This window comes from Triturus cristatus, chromosome 10 (genome assembly GCF_964204655.1).
Source record: "Triturus cristatus chromosome 10, aTriCri1.1, whole genome shotgun sequence".
Taxonomy (NCBI): domain Eukaryota; kingdom Metazoa; phylum Chordata; class Amphibia; order Caudata; family Salamandridae; genus Triturus; species Triturus cristatus.
The window spans coordinates 103,242,605-103,267,651 of NC_140593.1; the positions used below are offsets into that span (position 1 = coordinate 103,242,605).

The 25,047-nt window shown below is 48.2% G+C and overlaps 1 protein-coding gene across 2 annotated transcripts in view; it reads right to left on the reverse strand.

The window, feature by feature from the left end:
- Positions 1 to 25,047, reverse strand: part of NEK10 (NIMA related kinase 10) — a 1,348,206-nt gene that overhangs the window by 1,258,481 nt on the left and 64,678 nt on the right. For both annotated transcript variants that reach the window (XM_085630543.1, XM_085630544.1), the window contains exon 2: positions 1,775 to 1,882. In XM_085630543.1, coding sequence (XP_085486669.1) covers positions 1,775 to 1,845 — 71 coding nt within the window. In that variant the 5' untranslated portion in view covers positions 1,846 to 1,882. The remainder of the gene's footprint in view (positions 1 to 1,774; positions 1,883 to 25,047) is intronic.

A 25,047-nucleotide genomic window follows, 5' to 3' on the forward strand; every position in this document is an offset into this window, starting at 1 on the left:
AATTCCCTGACACCAGGATGCAGTGCCTGGAAAATAAGAATGGAGGTATTGAGGCACCAGTGATGAAGCACAGAGAATTTAAAGACACTGTGGAGGGTGCAGGGATTCTCCCAGACTTCAAAGTAGAGACTCTGGAAGACAGCCATTGGATGGCCAACATGAAGGTACTGGGCTCCACTGAACTGGGACGCCTATTAATGAGTGTATGTGCTCTCTTTTCAATAATCACCTGACCTACCCCACATCTCCACCCCTCTACCCCGTAATCCCCCACCAGAAGGTGGCGGCGTGGACATGAAAAGAAACGCTCATAGGCTTCCCATCAAGATCCTCAGCGGCAGCTGCATCATCCAACGATGTCCCTATAATGGCTGCTCTTCGGGGTCCCAGATCAGTCGGTGCTGGGACAGACCTTGAAGGCAGTTGCTTTCAATGCCGCCTGAGCGGGGCATGAAAAGGCCAAAGCTAGATTGGGTGATAATGAATTTACAGGAAAATAATTTGATAAAACTGACGTATTGTATTGGAATTGCATTTATATAGCGCTTACTATCTCTGACGAGGCGTCAAAGCGCTTTTGCAGCAAGTAGCACGCTACTCCGGAACCTATTAAGGATTAGTGGTGAATTAACGTAGAGCTGACTAAGGAGATGATGCGTTTCAGCTCAGAGAGGTTGGCCAGCTTTGGGCCTGGATCTGGATATCGTTATTCCTGCAAAGAGGAGTAAAGAAGCCATCAGGCAGTGGGATGTTTGTTCAAGGTAAATATCTTTGTATGCCCTGCTTCATTGCAATCAGACTTTTATCAAAGAGATGGAAAGAGTATCTTTACCTCAGATGCAGTCCCCCTTCCTCTTCTTAAGAACCTTGTTACCCTCGGCTGTGCTCTCCGGAACCACAGGTGAGGCTGAGGGAGGAATGCCTCTGACGACACAGTAATATGAAAGGTGGGCAGCAACAGCCCCGCCCACGGTATCAGAGGCACGCTTGGGAGGGCGCACAGCCTCATACCGGCTGGCTTTTGTTGGGAAGTGGAGGCGGCGGGGGGAGTGAAGCAGGGTTGGACTGATATTTTGTGGCCTCCGATTTCACGAGTGTGCGTGCTTACCTTTTTCCAAGACTACTGTTCATGCTTAATTAATTCCATCCGTTGCTAGGGATACCTGAGGACTGATTGACGACTGCATACTAATCAATAATTTAAAAAAATGTCCTGGCATCAAGAAACCTCAAATTCAGAAGTAAACAAAAAAGAAGAAGGCAGAAAAGGAAAATAAAAAAGTGAGAAAACAAAAAAGTTAAACAAAAATTTGAAGAAAACAAAAAAGTGAGGGGTGGATGTTTTTTTAACTAATATAAGCCACTGGTAATTACTCGGAACCGTAGACAGGAACCAGCCAAATACACCGGTGTTATTATCCCTCTCTACATAACATGGGGGGGGGGCACGGAAGAGCGCAAAGACTGGTACCGCCTATAGCCCCAGGTCTGGCGCTGAGCACATATATATGAAAGAAATACTTGTGTGTGTCTGTATGTGCAAATGAACTTTAATATGCAAACACGCATTTTTATTTATTTAGGGCATGCAATCAATTAAGCCCCGCCCCGAACTAGAAGTATGTACAAATTAGGATAAACGTAATGAACTTGGCCTTTTGTACCAGTAGTCCTTGTAATCATAAAATGTTCATTTCAGCGCCTCATTCCATATGCGTTTTTGTTATAAAACGTTACCACCACATCCACATTGGAAGGAATTTGCTTACCGTACCTGGGAGAAGCGGCTGGACTTTTCTTTTCTGTTTTTCCATTTTTCTTCCCCTTCTTGTCCAGATCCGGCATTTTAATTGGTCAATTCCCCCGAGTTACCATTGCCGGCCTTCACCAATCAGAAAAGAGAGATCAAGAGTTACAAACCGCACATTTGCCACACTGCCACATTCATTTCAAAGAGTCTACACAGAGGAGCCACAGTAGTACACAGACAAGGACACCGATGTCCAAGGAACAGCTGATTATTCTAACAGAAAAGGCAAGTTACGTCACAAGCGACAGCCAGGATAGCGCCAGATTTCTGGTTATTCCATCCTGAGGTACTGCAGGAACCCCTGTAGACATCTGAATTTGTAGACGAGGGAATGATGTCATAGAAAGGAATGGTGTTACAGCAAACAAATGATGGACGGAATGCTGGCAATGCAAACATTCTCCCCCAGTCAAAAGATCTGGGTTAAATCCACCATTATTTTGCTCACTCTGCCACCCCAGGTTGGACCCAGTCATATGCAAATCAGTCTTGACCCTGTGCCTCATGGGAACAGTCCAGACTGAACTGCCAGGCCAGGTCCTCCCTGGACTGGAAACAAGCATCCTGGGACCGGTTTCAGGGTTTGTCACCCTTCTTCAGCCAGGCTAGCTTGAATCCAGTGGCACAGTGAGCAAGGGACCCACGTCTGGGCCTACCCATCCCATTTAGGGTGAAAAGGAATGGGGCTTGGTGTCATGAACCAGAAGTGTGACAGCAGCCAGCTGAATGGCACCCTACTCCTAAGAAGAGGCATGTTATTACAAAAATATAGAACGTTTTAAAATGTGTAGTTTTCATTAAAACTGCTTCTCATGAAACAATGGGATGCAAAGCCTGAGTCCCCAATCTCCTTTAGAGAATGGCAGATAAAGTAAGGTGTTCATAAAGCCTCGGCAGATTTAAAAACAGAGAGGTTTGTGATAACCTTCTACATAGCCGGCTCTACACACAGTGAAGACACACCAACAGCATCACAATGTATCTGGAGTGTATGTGGAGTGGTGGGAAGGTCTGAAGCAGTCATCACTCTGGTCCTCAGTATGGAAGACACCACCAGGGACCCTCCACTGCCCTTCAGCCCAAGTGTGTATCCTGGGTGTACACAACTCTGCCAAGCGTGGGCGCTGCGAGGTGAGCCAGGACATGTCAGTGGAGGAGATCAGACCCTCCACTGCTTTCTCAGTGGTTGGAAACTTTTAGTCAGAGCTCAGTGGGGCCGCCTACATTGTGAAGAGCACTTGTGAAACACTTCTCCAGAGGTGGTCGGTCACTTGTGAAGTCACCCGGATGACGACTCGTGGGTCTGAAGCAGAAGGTCAAAATGAGAAGAGACTGCTGCGACCCAGGGGCAACGGGAGCCCATGAGTAGAAACTAACTACAGATAGTAATCATGTAAAGATTGAAGAGGGCAAATAACTGGGCTCAAGCTTTATTTGGATCTAAAGACATTCTGTGATTTCTGTACTACTGATAAGCACTCATACAAGCCGCCTCCACTACTGATAACCACTCATCCAAGCCGCCTCTACTACTACAAGCCGCCTCTACTACTGATAAGCACTCATACAAGCCACCTCCACTACTGATAAGCACTCAAACAAGCAGCCTTTACTACTGATAAGCACTCATACAAGCCGCCTCCACTACTACAAGCCGCCTCCACTACTGATAAGGACTCATACAAGCCGCCTCTACTACTGATAAGCACTCATACAAGCCGCCTCTACTACTGATAAGCACGCATACAAGCCACCTCCACTACTGATAAGCACTCATACAAGCCGCCTCTACTACTGATAAGCACTCATACAAGCCACCTCCACTACTGATAAGCACTCATACAAGCCGCCTCTAATACTGATTAGCACACATACAAGCCGTCTCTACTACTGATAAGCACTCATACAAGCCGCCTCCACTACTGATTAGCACTCATACAAGCTGCCTCTACTACTGATAAGCACTCATACAAGCCGCCTCTACTACTGATTAGCACTCATACAAGCCGCCTCTACTACTGATAAGCACTCATACAAGCCGCCTCTACTACTGATAAGCACTAATACAAGCCGCCTCTACTACTGATAAGCACTCATACAAGTCGCCTCTACTACTGATAAGCACTCATACAAGCTGCCTCTACTACTGAGTAGCACTTACACAAGACACCTCTACTACTGATGAGCACTCATACACGCCGCTTCTACTACTGATAAGCACTCATACAAGCCGCCTCTACTTCTGAGAAGTACTCATACAAGCTGCCTCCACTACTGATTAGTACTAATACAAGCCGCCTCTACTACTGATAAGCACTCATATAAGCCGCCTCCACTACTGATTAGTATTAATACAAGCAACCTCCACTACTGATAAGCACTCATACAAGCCGCCTCTACTCCTACAAGTCGCCTCTACTACTGATAAGCACTCATACAACCGCCTCTACTACTACAAGCCGCCTCTACTACTGATAAGCACTCATACAAGCCGCCTCCACTACTGATTAGCACTCACTACTGATGAGCACTCACACAAGCCGCCTCTACTACTGATGAGCACTCATACAAGCCGCCTCTACAACTGATAAGGACTCATACAAGCCGCCTCTACTACTGATAAGCACTCATACAAGCCGCCTCCACTACTGATTAGTACTAATACAAGCTGCCTCTACTACTGATAAGCACTCATAAAAGCCGCCTCCACTACTACAAGCCGCCTCTACTACTGATAAGCACTCATACAAGCCACCTCCACTACTGATAAGCACTCATACAAGCCGCCTCTACTACTGATTAGCACTCATACAAGCCGCCTCTACTACTGATAAGCACTCATACAAGCCGCCTCCACTACTGATAAGCACTCATACAAGCCGCCTCTACTACTGATAAGCACTCATACAAGCCACCTCCACTACTGATAAGCACTCATACAAGCCGCCTCTACTACTGATTAGCACTCATACAAGCCATCTCTACTACTGATAAGCACTCATACAAGCCGCCTCCACTACTGATTAGCACTCATACAAGCCACCTCTACTACTGATAAGCACTCATACAAGCCATCTCTACTACTACAAGCCGCCTCTACTACTGATTAGCACTAATACAAGCCACCTCCACTACTGATAAGCACTCATACAAGCCGCCTCTACTACTGATTAGCACTCATAAAAGCCGTCTCTACTACTGATAAGCACTCATACAAGCCACCTCCACTACTGATACGCACTCATACAAGCTGTCTCTACTACTGATAAGCACTCATACAAGCCGCCTCTACTACTGATTAGCACTCATACAAGCCACCTCTACTACTGATAAGCACTCATACAAGCTGCCTCTACTACTGATAAGCACTAATACAAGCCGCCTCTACTACTGATAAGCACTAATACAAGCCGCCTCTACTACTGATAAGCACTCATACAAGCCGCCTCTACTACTGATTAGCACTCACACCACTCATACAAGCCGCCTCTACTACTGATTAGCACTCACACAAGCCGCCTCTACTACTGATAAGCACTCATACAAGCCGTCTCCACTACTGTTAAGCACTCATACAAGCCGCCTCTACTACTGATAAGCACTCATACAAGCCGCCTCCACTACTGAGTAGCACTTACACAAGCCGCCTCTACTACTGATGAGCACTCACACAAGCCGCCTCTACTACTGATAAGCACTCATACAAGCTGCCTCTACTACTGATAAGTACTCATACAAGCTGCCTCCACTACTGATTAGTACTAATACAAGCCGCCTCTACTACTGATAAGCACTCATACAAGCTGCCTCCACTACTGATTAGTACTAATACAAGCCGCCTCCACTACTGATAAGCACTCATACAAGCTGCCTCTACTCCTACAAGCCGCCTCTACTACTGATAAGCACTCATACAACCGCCTCTACTACTACAAGCCGCCTCTACTACTGATAAGCACTCATACAAGCCGCCTCCACTACTGATTAGCACTCACACAAGCCACCTCTACTACTGATGAGCACTCATACAAGCTGCCTCTACTACTGATGAGCACTCATACAAGCCACCTCTACAACTGATAAGCACTCATACAAGCCACCTCTACTACTGATAAGCACTCATACAAGCCGCCTCTACTACTGATAAGCACTCATACAAGCCGCCTCCACTACTGATTAGTACTAATACAAGCCGCCTCTACTACTGATAAGCACTCATACAAGCCGCCTCCACTACTGATTAGTACTAATACAAGCCGCCTCTACTACTGATAAGCACTAATACAAGCCGCCTCCACTACTGATTAGTACTAATACAAGCCGCCTCCACTACTGATTAGCACTAATGCAAGCTGCCTCTACTACTACAAGCTGCCTCTACTACTGATAAGCACTCATACAAGCCGCCTCTACTACTGATTAGCACTCACACAAGCTGCCTTCACTACTGATAAGCACTCATACAAGCCGCCTCTACTACTGATAAACACTCATACAAGCCGCCTCTACTACTGATAAGTACTCATACAAGCCGCCTCCACTACTGATAAGCACTCATACAAGCCACCTCTACTACTGATAAGAACTCATACAAGCCGCCTCTACTACTGATAAGCACTCATACAAGCCGCCTCCACTACTACAAGCCGCCTCTACTACTGATAAGCACTCATACAAGCCACCTCCACTACTGATAAGCACTCATACAAGCCACCTCTACTACTGATTAGCACTCATACAAGCCGCCTCTACTACTGATAAGCACTCATACAAGCCGCCTCTACTACTGATAAGCACTCATACAAGCCGCCTCTACTACTGAGTAGCACTTACACAAGCCGCCTCTACTACTGATGAGCACTCATACAAGCCGCCTCTACTACTGATGAGCACTCATACAAGCCGCCTCTACAACTGATAAGCACTCATACAAGCCGCCTCTACTACTGATAAGCACTCATACAAGCCGCCTCTACTACTGATAAGCACTCATACAAGCCGCCTCCACTACTGATTAGTACTAATACAAGCCGCCTCTACTACTGATAAACACTCATACAAGCCGCCTCCACTACTGATAAGCACTCATACAAGCCGCCTCCACTACTGATTAGTACTAATACAAGCCGCCTCCACTACTGATAAGCACTCATACAAGCCACCTCTACTCCTACAAGCCGCCTCTACTACTGATAAGCACTCATACAACCGCCTCTACTACTACAAGCCGCCTCTACTACTGATTAGCACTAATGCAAGCTGCCTCTACTACTACAAGCTGCCTCTACTACTGATAAGCACTCATACAAGCCGCCTCTACTACTGAAAAGCACTCATACAAGCCGCCTCTACTACTGATAAGCACCCATACAAGCCGCCTCCTCTACTGATTAGTACTAATACAAGCCGCCTCTACTACTGATAAGCACTCATACAAGCCGCCTCCACTACTGATTAGTACTAATACAAGCCGCATCTACTACTGATTAGCACTAATGCAAGATGCCTCTACTACTACAAGCCGCCTCTACTACTGATAAGCACTCATACAAGCCGCCTCTACTACTGATAAGCACTCATACAAGCCGCCTCCACTACTGATTAGTACTAATACAAGCCGCCTCTACTACTGATAAGCACTCATACAAGCCGCCTCCACTACTGATTACTACTAATACAAGCCGCGTCTACTACTGATAAGCACTCCTACAAGCCGCCTCCACTACGGATTAGTACTAATACAAGCTGCCTCCACTACTGATAAGCACTCATACAAACGCCTCTACTACTACAAGCCGCCTCTACTACTGATTAGCACTAATGCAAGCTGCCTCTACTACTACAAGCTGCCTCTACTACTGATAAGCACTCATACAAGCCGCCTCTACTACTGATAAGCACTCATACAAGTCGCCTCCACTACTGATAAGTACTCATACAAGCCGCCTCTACTACTGATAAGCACTCATACAAGCCGCCTCCAATACTACAAGCCGCCTCTACTACTGATAAGCACTCATCCAAGCCACCTCCACTACTGATAAGCACTCATACAAGCCGCCTCCACTACTGATAAGCACTCATACAAGCCGCCTCCACTACTGATTAGTACTAATACAAGCCGCCTCCACTACTGATAAGCACTCATACAAGCCACCTCTACTCCTACAAGCCGCCTCTACTACTGATAAGCACTCATACAACCGCCTCTACTACTACAAGCCGCCTCTACTACTGATTAGCACTAATGCAAGCTGCCTCTACTACTACAAGCTGCCTCTACTACTGATAAGCACTCATACAAGCCGCCTCTACTACTGAAAAGCACTCATACAAGCCGCCTCTACTACTGATAAGCACCCATACAAGCCGCCTCCTCTACTGATTAGTACTAATACAAGCCGCCTCTACTACTGATAAGCACTCATACAAGCCGCCTCCACTACTGATTAGTACTAATACAAGCCGCATCTACTACTGATTAGCACTAATGCAAGATGCCTCTACTACTACAAGCCGCCTCTACTACTGATAAGCACTCATACAAGCCGCCTCTACTACTGATAAGCACTCATACAAGCCGCCTCCACTACTGATTAGTACTAATACAAGCCGCCTCTACTACTGATAAGCACTCATACAAGCCGCCTCCACTACTGATTACTACTAATACAAGCCGCGTCTACTACTGATAAGCACTCCTACAAGCCGCCTCCACTACGGATTAGTACTAATACAAGCTGCCTCCACTACTGATAAGCACTCATACAAACGCCTCTACTACTACAAGCCGCCTCTACTACTGATTAGCACTAATGCAAGCTGCCTCTACTACTACAAGCTGCCTCTACTACTGATAAGCACTCATACAAGCCGCCTCTACTACTGATAAGCACTCATACAAGTCGCCTCCACTACTGATAAGTACTCATACAAGCCGCCTCTACTACTGATAAGCACTCATACAAGCCGCCTCCAATACTACAAGCCGCCTCTACTACTGATAAGCACTCATCCAAGCCACCTCCACTACTGATAAGCACTCATACAAGCCACCTCTACTACTGATAAGCACTCATACAAGCCGCCTCTACTACTGATAAGCACTCATACAAGCTGCCTCTACTACTGAGTAGCACTTACACAAGCCGCCTCTACTACTGATGAGCACTCATACAAGCCGCCTCTACTACTGATAAGCACTCATACAAGCCACCTCTACTACTGATAAGTACTCATACAAGCTGCCTCCACTACTGATTAGTACTAATACAAGCCGCCTCTACTACTGATAAGCACTCATACAAGCCGCCTCCACTACTGATTGGTACTAATACAAGCCGCCTCCACTACTGATAAGCACTCATACAAGCCGCCTCTACTCCCACAAGCCGCCTCTACTACTGATAAGCACTCATACAACCGCCTCTACTACTACAAGCCACCTCTACTACTGATAAGCACTCATAGAAGCCGCCTCCACTACTGATTAGCACTCACACAAGCCGCCTCTACTACTGATGAGCACTCATACAAGCCGCCTCCACTACTGATTAGTACTAATACAAGCCGCCTCTACTACTGACAAGCAGTCATACAAGCCGCCTCCACTACTGATTAGTACTAATACAAGCCGCCTCTACTACTGATAAGCACTCATACAAGCCGCCTCCACTACTGATTAGTACTAATACAAGCCGGCTCCACTACTGATAAGCACTCATACAAGCCGCCTCTACTCCTACAAGCCGCCTCTACTACTGATAAGCACTCATACAACCACCTCTACTACTACAAGCCGCCTCTACTACTGATTAGCACTAATGCAAGCTGCCTCTACTACTGCAAGCTCCCTCTACTACTGATAAGCACTCATACAAGCCGCCTCTACTACTGATAAGCACTCATACAAGCCGCCTCCACTACTGATAAGCAGTCATACAAGCCGCCTCTACTACTGATAAGCACTCATACAAGCCGCCTCTACTACTGATAAGCACTCATACAAGCCGCCTCTACTTCTACAAGCCGCCTCTACTACTGATTAGCACTAATACAAGCCGCCTCTACTACTGATTAGCACTCATACAACCCACCTCTACTACTACAAGCCACCTCTACTACTGATTAGCACTTATACAAGCTGCCTCTACTACTGATTAGTACTCATACAAGCTGCCTCTACTACTGATTAGCACTCATACAAGCCGCCCTTACTACTGAGTAGCACTCACACAAGCCGCCCTTACTACTGAGTAGCACTCGCACAAGCCACCCTTACTACTGAGTAGCACTAACACAAGCCGCCCTTACTACTGAGTACACTCACACAAGCCGCCCTTACTACTGAGTAGCACTCACACAAGCCGCCCTTACTACTGAGTAGCACCCGCACAAGCTGCCTCTACTACTGAGTAGCACTCACACAACCCACCTCTACTACTAATTAGCACTTACAAAAGACGCCTCTGCTACTGATTAACACTCATACAAGTTGCCTCTACTCTTGATTAGCACTCACACAAGCCGCCTCTACTGATTAGCACTCTTAAAAGCCACCTCTACTACTGATGAGCACTCATACCAGCCGCCTCTACTGATTAGCACTCATACAAGCCTCATCTGCCACTGAGTAGCACTCACACAAGCCGTCACACAAGCACTCATGTAAGTCAAATTCTGTGTTTCTATTGCTCCTGTGAATAAAAATATGTTTGACAAAAAGAGCTCTACAAGATTGGAAAGATGCAACGAGAGACAACTGGCAGAAATCCAGAGATGTTCTGAGGTTAATGGCGATAAGGAAGATCTTCAGAAGTAGATCGATGAGCACAGAGTCTCACACTACTTGGTTTAACCCGGACACTGTTTATTGCCTATAGGGCTATCTGGCCTGATCTGGTAATAAATGGAATGGCTTGGGTGGTGCGTGGTTTCATATGCTGCAGTATAGACACAGCTTATAAAAAAGGATGGATAAAAAATAAATGTCACGCTTTATTTTTTCAGTGAGATTTGCACAGCGCCCAATGTGCCATTACTGTGGCTCAGAAGCAATTTACATTTACACATTTCCAAACGGCAGTAGCCCATTCGGTGCCTTTTTAGGTTTCACCTGCACAGCGCTTGCACTGTGCTGACGAAATGTATTGATTTTAATATAATCTTAAAAGGGGCTTACATCCCAACTTCTCTTTTTCCTGGCTTTTCATTAGTTCCTGTGCATGCCATTTAGCTTTCCTCTATTTGCTTTTGGCCGCAGCATGTTTTCCTGCATTTACTAATGCTTGTTTCTCCTCTAATCAGTTTCCTGTAGCCAAAATACTTTTAACATCCGCTTTGGTAGAACAATTTTTTCATAAAGTTTTGCCTCTTTCTGCCTTTTCGTCTTGCAGCACATTTAGATAGCAATTCATCGCCCGGAGAGAGTCAGTGATTTGCCCAGAATCACAGGATGTTGTGAACCGGGATTGCCAGCTCTCGAATCAGCAGCTCTGGCCACTGCCCACATTCTCTCCTCTCCCAAAGATTGTTACATTAGGGTTCCTATCCTGTCCCTGCCGGGTTATCACTTATAGCACTTTCTAGCGGGGAGGCCCCTACTTTAGGTCGGTGCAGTGTGGTGCTTCCCACTCCTCCTCCCACAGTCATGCCTCACTCCGGCACCACATGTCAGGGTTTTGGGAGTGGTCCACCCTGGGACCGGTGTAGTTCCTTCTTCGTCTAGTGGTTGTCTCCTGGGCTGCGCTCAGCTTTCACTCCTTTCTACCACCGTTAGCATCCATCCTGCCTTCCCCTCCTTGCCTCACATCTCTGCTCTTCTGCCAATTCTAAACACTGTTGTGGCAATAAATATCAGCCCAGGGAGTGTCATGACCTCCTGGGGAGGGTTCACTCGACTCTGGATTACATTACAGCATGAGGATATATAGGGGATTAGGGTCGTGCTAGCGGTAGGAGCTCAAAAGGGAGCCTCCTGCTCCATGCTCGGCTAGCCATACCCGTGCTTACTGGTCATAGTTATGTGGGTGTTACATTGTCAGCTTGCAATGCCTTTTCTATATCTCCTACCTTTGAGGACCTCCCTCCTTAGTCCAATTTTTACAACACTTATCCCCAGCTGCCAGGTGCCGATAGGTACACCTATCTTATATATCCCAGGCATTGCTATCATTTGCTCGGGCATTACAAAGCAAGGGTGGCCTTCATATTCCCAGGTAGGTACTGCTACCATTTGCAAGACAATGCCATACTATGCCCAGGTTCTCTAATGCCAAAAAACGATATAATTTCCCAGCAGGATACCGCGCAAGATGCCCAGCTACTCTTGTGCAAACGTTGGCCATCCCATACCCCAGAATGTTTTTAACGATATGTCAGATATTGTTCTCATGTGCTCAGGCACTAAAAACCTCAATATTTCTCCATTCCCCATCTTTGTCCATATAAGATTTGGTGTAATATCATACACAGGTTTATTGAACCCTGCCTGCTACCCTGCCTTAGGTCTGTAAATCACGCATCTGACATTTAACTGCATGTATAGTAGGAGTAGCACAGCAGATTGTGACAGACATGCATGGCTCTGCCATTCATTTGTAGACACTTCAAAGCATTACAAGCCGAGGAATTGCTGAAAACCGTGTGGGTTGTAAAGACAGCCTGGTTCGTTGGTTCGCTTGTTTTGTTTGACTGGTGTAGTAATGTGTCCGTGCTGTTAGCTAAGGCAGTGTTTGGTGCAAACACCTTTTATGAAAGCAACTTCATGGAAGTGGCAATGTGTTAAATGAGTGTTTGTGCATGTTTGTTGTGTTGCAGTTTTCTTGCACCTCATTATCGCATTGTGTTTTTGTGTTACGTTCTGCTATGTTCTTTTGTTGTCATTTAGAAAGTTTTATAGAGCGCGAACAAGATCCTTGCGGATATCAGAGCGCTTTACATAACAGCAGCCTGTAAGAGGAACAAAAAACGGAGATAAGCAAGTGAACAAACATATAAAAACCATGATGAGGGTAAATATAGTGGTATAGAGGAATTACAACATGGTGCTGTCACATAAGACAGGAACTAGCGAACTCCGTTCTGAAGGAAAAGAGCTCAAGTAAATTTTGCCATGAGAAGCGCTTTGACTTCTTTTTTGAAAGCGGCGGAGGAGGCATTCCGTCTGGTTTCGGGGGGAAGAGTGTTCCAAATTTTGGGCGCCATCCCAGAGAAGGATCGATTATATGTTTTCTTTTTGTTGAACATTTGAGGTTTCAGTAAAAGGTTTTCGGCACTCCTGGAAGTCCGTAGACCACCAGAGATTGTCAGTTTCTGCGCGAGGTAGCTGGGAGAGTTGTGGTGTAAGGCTTTATGAGTCATGCACGCCACTTTTAGGTGGATTCTAGCTTCAAATGGAAGCCAATGCAAGGATTTTAAGTCAGGGGTAATGTGTGCAGTTCTTTTTCGAGCCAGTGATGAGTCTTGCCGCAGCGTTGATAGACACTCTTAAGGGTGCTGTTGCGGCTTTTGGTAGTCCACACAGGGAGACGCTTCCGTAATCCACACAAGGGGAACTAGCGCTTGTACTGCCAACTTGAGGTCCTCGATTGGCAGGAAGGGTTTCAGCTTCAGCTTCCTTAGGGTACTTATCTGGAAATTAGCTCTCTTTGTGGCGTTACTGATGTGTTTTTGCATCATGAGATTGTTGTCGAGAGTGATCCCCAAGGATTTTGCAGAATCCACGATAGTTGGTTGTACGTTGAACGCGGAGAGTTGTTTGATCAGGTCATGCATTAGAGGGATCTTGGCCGGTGGTGCTATGAGGAGGAATTCTGTTTTTAATGCGTTGAATTTCAGATGATTTTCTGATAACCAAGACTGGGTGATCATGAGTGTGGAGTTGAGCAAATTAATGTCCTCTATGGAGTTGATCTTGAGGTATAGTTGTGTGTCGTCTGCATACATATGAAATTGAACATTGGATGTTTGCAGGATTTCAGTGAGCGGTTCCTTGAACAGGTTGAATAAGGACGGTGAGAGTGCGGACCCTTGCGGCACCCCAAGAGATACAGGGGAGGCATTGGAGAGCGCGTTGTTAACCTTGAATTTTTGTGAACGGTTATGCAGGAAGGATGTAAACCATTTTAGCACTGTGCCAGACAGACCCATCCTATGCTCCAGGAGATCTAATAGTTTCCGGTGTTTGACCGTATCAAAGGCTGATGAGAGGTCTAGTAAGATGAGTAAGCACGAACCATTCTGGTCAAGGATTTGTAGCGCATCATCAAGAATGTGTGTCATGGCCGATTCAGTGCTGTGACCCGCTCTGAAGCCTGATTGGTGTTTATTTAGTAGGTTGAAGTGATCTATGTGATTGGTCAGTTGTCCGTTTACACATTTTTCCAGCAATTTGGCCAAAGTGGGGATATTGGAAATGGGACGGTAGTTGTTGAGGTCAGTGGGGTCCGCAGTGAGTTTTTTTAGGATAGGTGAGACTTGGCCTACTTTGAGGGAGTCCGGGATGCAGCCTTGTTGGAGTGAGCTGTTAATGATTTTGGTCCAGAGTGGAAGGAGCCACGGTGAAAGGGCTTTGACTGCATTAGCCGGGAGGGGGTCAGTGAAATGATTGGCCGGTTTCAGGTTGTTGAGAATCTTGCCTAGGTCGTCTTCAGTGTACGTCTCAAAGGAAGACCAGGCTGCCTTGTTTTTGGGGCAGGCCTTAGGGGGGGAAAGGCATGGGATGGGTGTAAATAACGGGGTGATTACCGTATGAGGAGCAGTGTGTAGTGGGCTGTCATTAAGGAGGTCCTTTATGAGGTTGTCGGTCTTCAGATTGAAGAAGGTGGAGAATTCTTGACAGTTAGGTTGTGGGCGATCTAGGTCTCGGGCCCGTTGGGAGCTTCCTTTGTTTGATTTTTGACAAGTTCGAAGAGCTTTTTTGGCCGGTTTTTAGCTTGGTCAAGTTGGTGTCTGAAGAAGTCAGCTTTAGTGCGTTTAATTTTTTTGTAGTATGCATTTCTCTTTTTCCTAAGGAGTTTGAGGTGGAGAGCCGATGGGACTGCTCTCCAGTTGCGTTCTGAGGATCTGATGGCTCTTCTATCCTCATTAAGTAGAGCGTTGTACCAGGGCTTGGAATCTTTAATGGGAGCTCTCTTAAGTTGCAGTGGGGCGGCCTAATTTATTATCGAGGTCATGGCGTCGAGATAGTGATTCGTGAGAACATGGACGTCAGAGGTGTTTACAGGGGGCTGGAGCAGGTTATAGCTGGAGGCGGGTAGTGAGTTGGGGTTGATTTTTTTCAAGTCTCATTTCCAGATCTTTGGTTTTGTGGGTTGCGATGAGTTGAGTTTAAAGGTTTCTTTGATGTGAAAGGCAATAATGTGATGGTCAGACCAGTCGCATGGGTGGATCGAGTCCACCTGGATGACGTCAGCTTTGGAGATAATGAGATCAAGGGTTGATCCTTTAATGTGAGTAGGACTACTGCAGGATTGGATGAAGGCTAGATCATCCAGGAGGTTTTTGAAACTGTTGACCCCTGAGTCATTAATGTCATTCCAATGAAGATTGAAGTCACCTAGGAATATTTGGGTAATTTGCCGCCCGTTGTTAGAGGAGATCAAAACCATGAGGTGTTCGATGAAAAGGAGGTTGTCTCCTGGGGGATGGTAGATGATGTGGAATGAGCAAACAGGTTTGCCCTTGCAGCAAATGTTTAGGCATAAGTATTCGCAAGATGTGAAAAATGGCGAAATGGCTCTGTTTATGGTGATGCTGCTGCGATGTATACAAGCTATGCCGCCCCCTATCTTGTCCGATCTATCGAGTCTAATGATGTCGTAGTTAGGAGGGACGAGGATTTCGAGTAGTGGTGTGGATGAATCTGTTAGCCAGGTTTCCGTAAGAAATAGGATGTCAAGCTCCTGGGAGATGATGAGGTCAGCTATGTCGGCAGCATGTCTGGAGGCTGATCGGCAGTTTAGAAGAGTGCATTTCAGATGGGGTGCAGAGAGGGAAGAAGAGGGTTCTGGAGGTACAAGGATTCTTCTAAGGTTATTAGCACATACTCCTCTGTTGTTGTGTGTGGCGGGTCTGCGAGGATTGAGGGGGATAGTCGGGATGGTAGTCTGAGAGGATGGAAGGGAGTTGGGGAGGGGGGGGTCGTAAGAGTGCTGAAGAGAGAGGAGATCGCTCTCCGAGAGTAAATTGGTGGTGTGCATCGGGCGTGTACGAGTGTTGTGGGAGGGAACTGTTTTCCAACATGGAGGGGGCATTTTAGAGGCAGGTGGAATGGGGTCCAAGTGCCCGTGTGACTTATATGACTTAGATGGTGTGAAGCGCTGTGAATGTCTCGACAGCATCATCTTGAACGAATGTAACTCCGCTTTAATTTGGTGCAAGGTGATCATAATTTCGTCTATTCTGGGGTCTGATGCGGATGAGTGAGATGTAGGAGGGTGTGTTGTGTCAGTCGGAGGCTGAGTGGGGGGTTGTAGGGTTGTGGATGCTGCCAGTTGTACAGGAATGAGGAAAGGATGGAAGGTGGTTTGTTCAGAAAGGAGCGTAGTAGCCAAAAGGGGGGGAGGTGAGACATTATTATCACGCAGTCTCTGTGGAGGGGGGGGACAACGTTGAGGGGAGTAGGTGTCAGGTGAGGCCGGGTCATGCGATAGGGAGGTGGCTGAAGGGAACAAGTCAGAGGGATAAAGATTGTATGGGGGAGAGGAGCGGAGGGCTCCAGAGGAATGGATTCCTCCTCTGAGAGGGGCGCATAGGTTGGAGCAGTCGTGCTGGGCCGTAGGGTTAGTGGGTCAGGTGCAGTGCCGGGGGGGTATGGAGGGGAGGGGTGCTCGTGGGGGAGGGAGAGCTATAAGGCGATGGTGTTGGAGGTGGCTGGGGAGTAAGTGGGGTAGGGGAGATAGAGGCACCAGGTGTTGAGGGTGAGGTTAAGTGCTGAGTGTGGGAGAGGGGGGTTGGTTGAGTGGGGGAAGGACTGGAACCAGGCAGAGATGGTGAGAGGTTATAAGTAGGGATGGGGGGGTTAATCCAGTCTGAGTTTCCACGGTCGGGGGGAGGAGAGGGCAGCTGTGATATAGACACACGGTTTTTAATGGTGGGGTAGATGGTATCTAAGAGTTTTAGATTATGATCCGAGGCCTGAATGAGGATGATGCCGTTATTGTAGATGGTGATGGACGCTGTCGCATGAAATAGTTGGGAGGGGGAAATAACGAAGGCTGTCCCATGTGCGGTTTTCCTAGTAGAGGAGATCGTGAGAGAGGCTAGGAATGCTTTTCTCCATTGGGCTCTTCTCTCAGTGTGGAAAATGAGATCTGTGGTAGTGATTCCAGTTCGAGGTGCGAAATAAGGGTCCGCGAAGAGCGTTTCAGGGTGAAGTTTAATAAAATTATGTTTCAAGCGCTTGGAAGATTGTTTAGAAAGGTTAGGGGGATAGATGATGCTGTAGGTGTGTGTGCCTGCACGCTCCATGACGTCCACCCCAGTGGAGTGATGTACGTAGAGGAGGGAGGTGGGAGGGGAGAGGCGTGAACGCAGAGGGGAGGTCAAAAGAGGCCAAGGATAGTTTTTGGGGTTTTTTTTATATGGGATGGGGAAATGCTGTTACATTTTCAGTCAAAAAGCACATTTCGAGGGTGTGGCCAAGATGACGATGGAGTGAGTTGCAGGACTCCGTCTCTCCGTGCCCACCGATAGGTTTTTACCCTGCCGCCCGTCCATCGGCCACCTCACGGGGCACTAATCGGCAGCGGAGGCTCACTGGCGTAACGAAAAGTGAGGGGGCCTCCCTGCACGGTATGTAGAAGGTCTCCCTCCGGGCTCAATCAGGAGCTCTCCGGCCAGAGTGCAGTGCCAAGGGGACCCCTTGGAGCTTGGGGTCCCCCCCGCACCGCGGGGGCTGCAGGGGCCTGTGTTACACCCCTGCGGAGGCTCCCCTGAGGGTCGGGGGCCCTTCATGAGTGTGGACGCCCTTGAACCCCCAGAACTCGACAGAGATGAAAGCGTGTTGAGCGAAGCCACGCTTGTGGCTCAGCAAGCAGAAGACTCCAGCGGGCGGGGCCTGGCCTGGCCGGATCCAAACTGATCAAGCGAGGTGCGCACTACACCCCAGTGGCTCAGAGCCCTGAGACAGCGGAGAGGGGACACCCCCAACACATAGCCCAATGGGGGGTCCCCGTGAAGGAAATGGAGGTACCGCAGAGGGGGTAATGTGTGAGACCAGCGACGGGGGCCGGGAGAGAGAGGGCCTAGTGATGCCTGGTCGGGGCTGAGCCAAAGCGCCTGGGGCTCCTGATATTCAGCAGCACCCACATGCGTGCAGAGATGACGGTGCGAGGAGACACCAGCTCGCGGTCCAATAAAGGAAGAGGCCCCTTGTGGAGGGGATAGAGGAGCCGCGCCCCAGGTGAGCACGAGATACCAGCAGTGAGGGCTGCAGCAAGAGAGGGCCCGGAAGAGGGAGGACCTCGTGAGGCCTAGTCGGTGTCGATTGAGGTCCCTGGGGCTCATGATATTAAGCAGCACCCTCAAGTGAGGGGAGGGGGTGCTGAGCAGCGAGAACTGGCCCCCAGAAGTGTGAGTAGGCACATAGATGCTTATGGAGCACCAGCCACTGAAGGGATGCAGGATTCGACAAAGGTCGAAAAGAGGCCCGGGCTAGTGGAGTCTCGGCCCCCACCACCAGAGAGCTGGTCAGAGAAGCGCCGTAGCAGGCAGCGGGGCCGGGCAAGAACCCAGGCCGCTGAGGAAGACAGGGAGGACCAGCAAACTAGAAATCGGGAGAAGAGGTCCACGGATACCCTGCAGTGGACAACAACTATGCAGAGGGCACGGGCAGCAGACGGCCGAGAGTGCCCTGAACACAGAAGGTAACAGGAGTGTGCCTGGTAAAGGGGATGGGCCCCCGATGGCAGAAGCGGACAGAGTGAAGCCACGGCATATGTACAGATGAAGAACTGGGCCCTGAATCAGATTGAAGCAGTGTTGGCCCTGAGAACCTGGCAGGGGCCCAGCGGTAGTGGAAGAGGTCGCAGAGCCCCGAGAAGCATCAGAAGAGGCAGAGGCAGCAGGCAACCGATCTGGCAACCGTCGAAGCTTAAGCCGACAGGGAGTGGCCCTCTATCAGCTGAGGTGGAGTAGGGAGCGGCCCGAGCGGACATAGAGGAGTGTTGGGGAGATAGAGGGCAGGGCCCTTGGCACAGTTGAAGACCTCTCAGGCCCTCGAAGCAATAAAGTGTGGGAGACATGTCACTTAGTGGAAGTAGGAGCAGACAGAACTGGATTTCAGAGGCGCCGCAGATTAGCATGAAAAGGGGTCCGTGGCAAAGGAGGACTACACAACCTATAGCGAGCGTCAAGAACAGCCGGGGCCTCTGACCCGAGGCAGCAAAAAAGATGGCATCAGCGAGAGTGAATAAAGGAGGCAACATCAAGGATATGCCGCTAAAGCAGGTGAGCACCTAGGAGGTTGACCCTCCAGAAGGTTCAAGCAGAGCTGCCTCACTGGTGTCGGAGGAGCTGGAGGCTCTGGTCACGCATCCCTATCTAGAAGCCTTATTTGCCGGTTTGCGGAATGACCTCCTAGCAGTCAAAAGAGATCGCAGTTCGCAAGGAGATGTCAGACATAGGGGATCGAGTGGACGCTATCGAAGAACGAGAATCATCTAGAGATGAAGAGATAGAACAGCTCGAACAGGAGGTCATCCGCTTAACGGACCAGTAGCTTGACCTACAAGTGCCTGCAGAGGATCTAGAAAATCACTTTCAGCGAAACATTCGCATCAGGGGGCCCTACGAGAGGCAGAGGAGGGAGACAAAGTCCTATGTCTTGGAGCTGTATGCCCACATTCTAGCAGACACACAAGCAGCAAAGATCTGCCTGGATCGGACTCATAGAGTGAGTTGGGGGGCCCCAGCTCTCCCAGGCCATTGGACATCTTAACTTGTGTTCATATTTTTCCCCTGAAAGAATGGATTTTAAGGAAAGCCAGGGAAACACCAGCTGTGATATTCCGGGGACAGACTTTGCACCTATATCAGGATTTAGCGACCTCCACGCTCCAGAAGAGGTAAGATTTCCGCCCAGTCACGTCATTCCGCCGAGAGAAGAAGGTGGCCTATGGGTGGGGACATCTCTTCAGGATAATCTTACGCTGGCAAGAAAAATTACACCAGATTCGTTCCTTCTCGGCAGCTTGTGCATTGATCCAGATAGAACCCCCTGAGAAGCCAAGATCGGGCCCTCTCGTGAGCGGTCTCCGGAGAGAAAATGGCAAGCGATGGCAAAGGGTCCCTGCCAGGAGGAGGGCGGCCGGGCCCTGACCAAGCAACTGTGGCATCTGAGAAGAGAGCTCTACTCAGCAGGCTAGACGAAGACACCTCTTCCAATGATCCTGCATGAGGGGAACTCGTTTAAGACAAAGCAGGGCGACGGGAGGCGCGGGGGCAGAGAGGCAGAATAAAATCTTGGGGACTTGATCATTCACCTACACGTAAACTTCACTACTGGTAGAGGGATGGATTCTTTTTTATCCCCCTCAAACCTGGGACAATGGTTATGTTTAGGTCTAGTTACTGTTTTGGGAAACATTAAAGAGTGCCCAATAGGGAGCCGCATTACGCAGGTCAATCCACAGTGGCCCTGGCAGAGGCCTTGGAAGTTCTGGGAGAGATGGAGGAAGGAGGGGCATGACTGGCGCAAACGAGAAGGGAGGGAGATCCGATCATGCATCACTAGCGAAAAGCCTTAGGGTACTTACCCTCAATGTTAAGGGACTAAACAACCCTGTTAGAAGGAGGGCAATACTCACCTACTTGGAAAAATCCAGGGCAGACGTTTGTCTCCTCCAGGAGACACATTTGGTGCGCAGTGTTTGGCCCCAATTGAAATCCAGGGCCTTCCCGCAGCAATTCGCTTAGAGCCCCTCTTCATCATACTGGGCTCGGTCTAAGTTCCCAATGAGGGGCAGGAGCTGTTCATTCATAAGGCCACAGCAAAACTCATGACCACCCAAGATAGATGGGTGATCCTGGGGGGAGACCTCAATTTAGTCTTTAATAATGTACTGGATCGGTCAATTCAGAGGCAGGGAGTATCTGGGGAGATCAGTGCTTCAGTGCTGGGGGGGCCTTAGATCGAAGGAACTGGGATTGAGAGATATCTGGTGCAACCACCAGCCACACTTGAGGGATTACACATTCAACTCACATGTACATACACTAGGCTGGATTATTTCCAAGGTACTGGGGAAGTCTTAGCAGTAACACAGTCGATAGAGGGTGAACCCCGCTCATTATCTGACCACTCAGCAGTTACGCTAGACCTCACCCTCCCCTTCAGGAGCATAGGCCGCATTCTTGACGGCTGCGAGAAATGCTTCTCCGCAGACCAGAAGTAATAAAACAAATAGATGGCATGATTAAGGGATATATCGAAACTAATGATTCCCCAGACGTCTCAATTGCAATGATATGGGATGCATTGAAGGCCGTAATAAGAGGGGAATTGATTGCTAACTCCACAGCAGATAATAATGAACGGAGGGACAAGCGGGAAAAGCTACAGCACCAAACTAGAGCAAATACACCATTGTACTGGGGTTCCTAGAGTGTGGCACCAGTTGGAGGCGGCTTGCAGGCTTAGATTTAGACAATGCAGAAAACTCGCTTTTGCGCGTCAAACATGCTTTCTATTTGGGGGGGAATAAGTGTGGCACATTGCTAGCAAACCAACTTATGGGACAGCGCCAGGCCAATGCTGTGGAGATGCTGCTAGATGAGGATGGGACAGTGATGGAGGAGGAGGAGGAAGTGACGGAGAGGTTTTGATCTTTTTATAAGGATCTCTACTCAGCCCAGAACCTCCCGACCCCGGCTATCTCAGGGTTTCTGGAGGAGGCTAATGTGACGCTTAAGCTCCTTAAATCTCCAGGCCCAATAGATTCTCAGCTGGGTTTTTCTAAAGTTTTTTGCAACTTGGTAGCCCTCATTCTCACTAGGGTATTCAATGCGATCACCAGCTCTGTGACACTACCCCCCTCGATGAGAGGGCATGGTCATAGTCATAGCAAAACCTGAGAAGGATAAGCGCTTATGCGCATCCTACGGACCCATATTGCTTTTAAACATGAATGCTAAGATTTTTACAGGGATCCTTGTGGCTCGCCTTGCCCCAACTATGCCTGGGTTAGTTGACCTGGACCAGTCTGGATCTATCCCAAGCTGACAGTGTACAGATAATACAAAACGCATCCTCCATTTTGTAGATAAAGCGGCCCGCTCCCAACGAGAGGCGATGCACCTCTCTGTCAATGCGGAGAAGTCCTTTGACCAGTTCCACTGGCCCTGCTTGGAAGCGGTGATGGCAAGGTATGGATTTGGAGATCGGTTTCGAGCATGGGTACTGAGTGGGTACGGAGGACTAAGGGCTACGGTTAGGGTGGATGACAGGGGTCTGGGAGTTTTTCCATCACACGTGGTACACGGCAGGCATGCCCGTTATCCCTGCTATTGTTTGCGCTCGATATGGAGCCATTTGTGCAACGAGTACGGGACGACCCACTTATCGCTGGTATGAGATTTGGAGAGAAGGAGCACCTCATTACATTGTACGCAGATGATGTAATTGTGTCCCTGAAGAGCACTCGGGAGGCCGTACGGGTGTTCCTGAGAGACGTAGAAAGGTAGAAAGGTTTGAGGCAGTCTCAGGATTTCAGATTAACCTCGCTAAATCTCAGAGCCTAACAGTAACGCATGCCACAAAGGAAGCTCTCGCACAAAATCTCCCCTTAAGATGACAGCAGACAATACAATATCTAGGAATACCGCTCGCCCGACCATATCTGAAGTAGTAGAGGTCACAACAGCGATTGAGTCACGAAGGTCCAGACGGACCTAGTGAGATGGCATCTCTTCCCATTGTCCTGGCTTAGCCGTATCGCAGCATTGAAGATGGTGGTCCTCCTCAGGATTCTCTATATCTTTCTGACCCTACCCCTATGGCACCCGCCTGGGTCGTTGCGGACTGTACAGCGTGCCTTTCAAAATTTTGTGTGGGCTGGTAGGCGCTCTTGAATGCGCCGGGAGCTTAGTTGACAGACTTCAGCGGAGGGTTGGGAATCCCGTGCATCCTCAATTTTTTCAAGGCAGCAGAGATTAGATACAACGTGGAATGGTCGCACCCAGAGTCGGAAAACAAATAGCTCTTTATCGACAGAGCATTGGCTGGCACCTCCCTATGGAAAACTCAATTTCTGGCCAGATCTCACAGACCTCCTAGTCTCCACCTATCAGCGATCACCTCACCTACCCTCCGAGCCTATGATGTCCATGTCAAAACAAATAGTCTATTGTTGTTTCCTTCCACCCTAACATCGATAGTCGAGAATCCAGACTTCACCCCGGGTTTCAGAGAGGCGTCATTCCAGGAGTGGCTGAAGCCCAGATGTAGATCGGTGGGTCACTTTTTTGATAAAGATATCCCTAGTCCATTCAGCACTCTGAGTGACGACTGCTATTCAGAGAGGGAAAGATTTTACTGCACGTAGATTAGGCACTGGGTGACGCAGCCGGAGAATAAAGAAGCATCCCAACGGCCACTGATGACATTTGAGAGGTGGCTGCTAAGCAGAGTCAGACCGACATTTAGTGACAAAACTACACAAGCTCTTAATACAAAGGGTATTAGATGGGAAATCTCCTTCTCAAGTGCGTTGGGAACGGGAACTTGGATGGGAACTCTCCCTCCAGGAATGGCAAGATATATACTACAGGGCGAGACACACAGGGACCAATACATCCATTATAGAAACTGCAATGAAAATTACCTCGTATTGATATTTTACGCCAGAGCGCCTTCACAAAGAAAAATCTGGCACATAGCGAGAAGTGCTGGAGATGTGGGGAAGCCACTGGGTTACTTACACACATACTATGGGAAAGCCCCAAGTTAGCTCGCTTCTGGGAGGAAACCCTGGGTGAAATTGATCTGTATTTTAACACTCAAATCCCCCGTTTCCTGGCGTACATAGTGCTGGGCCCACCCAATGTATTGACATACCCACTCAAATCCAGACGCGGCAGACATGTGGCATTGGCAATCGGGGCGGCCCACCAAACGATATTGGCCCTGAGGGGCACCGATAGGATTCCGACCAGAATGGGATGGCTACATCGCATTTGACATTTGCTGGGGATGGAAAGTTTATCCTCGACATCGAGAGACCAAGGGGACACCTTCCGGAAGGTCTGGTGTCCATTTATTACCATGCTATCCCAGGAATCCACAGAGCTTACCTGTCCTAAATATCTAAAGTGACTGCAATTAACAGGAGGTTAGAACGTCCTCCCATGAGGAACATTCTAGTTATACCTGCAAATAAATATGTATTAGTTCACGGGCACCCGGGGGGGGCGGGGTGGGAAAGGGGTTGGGGGTATGTTTTCATGTTTCTTTTCCTTTTGTCATAGGTTGCATTGATGGCTAACAAGGCGGAATGTTGACGCTATGTCGGTGAATGTGTGATTTGCAATATCCTCTGCGCTGCAACAATAAAAACTAATTTTACACAAAAAAAGCACATTTCTTCATACTTGCAGTCAAAGACAACCATTTACCACTCCTGTCATCAGTAGTAAAATAGTGTGGTTCTGGCCTTTCAACTATTTAAGACGTCAGTCAACCTGAATTGTGGCAGAAGCATGTGCTAAATTAGCACGCTTTTCAACAGGGTACTATCCCGGCACTCCAAGTAACAAGATCGTGTATCACGCAGTAAGGTGAAGGGTGAGCCGTCTGACGTAGCCTAATTGACAGTTACAACTTCCCCCACAATAGTTCCGAAATAAACAGTACCGTACCAATGAAATTCCATCATAGCACATACATGGTTTAATTAACATGTAATTGAAAATTCCAAATGTTATTACAGAAATGGTTCATGAGCATACGTAGTACAAAAACTGTCAAACATCAGAGTGCAAAGACATATGAAAAAATGTAAATCCATTCAATATTGTGCCATAATTCTTCAAGTAGCAAATAAACATACAAACGTATTCAAAATACATCAATGTAGTGATTTCAGAACAGCCGACACGTGTTTCGTTACCGATGTAACTTCTTCAAGGCTGTTAAGGTAAAATTGAAAAACATTTAAACACAATCCCTCCTCAGGTCATGTTCATGTATATTATTTCCAGTTACGAGTATCAGAGTTAATCTCATCGCTAGAACCCAT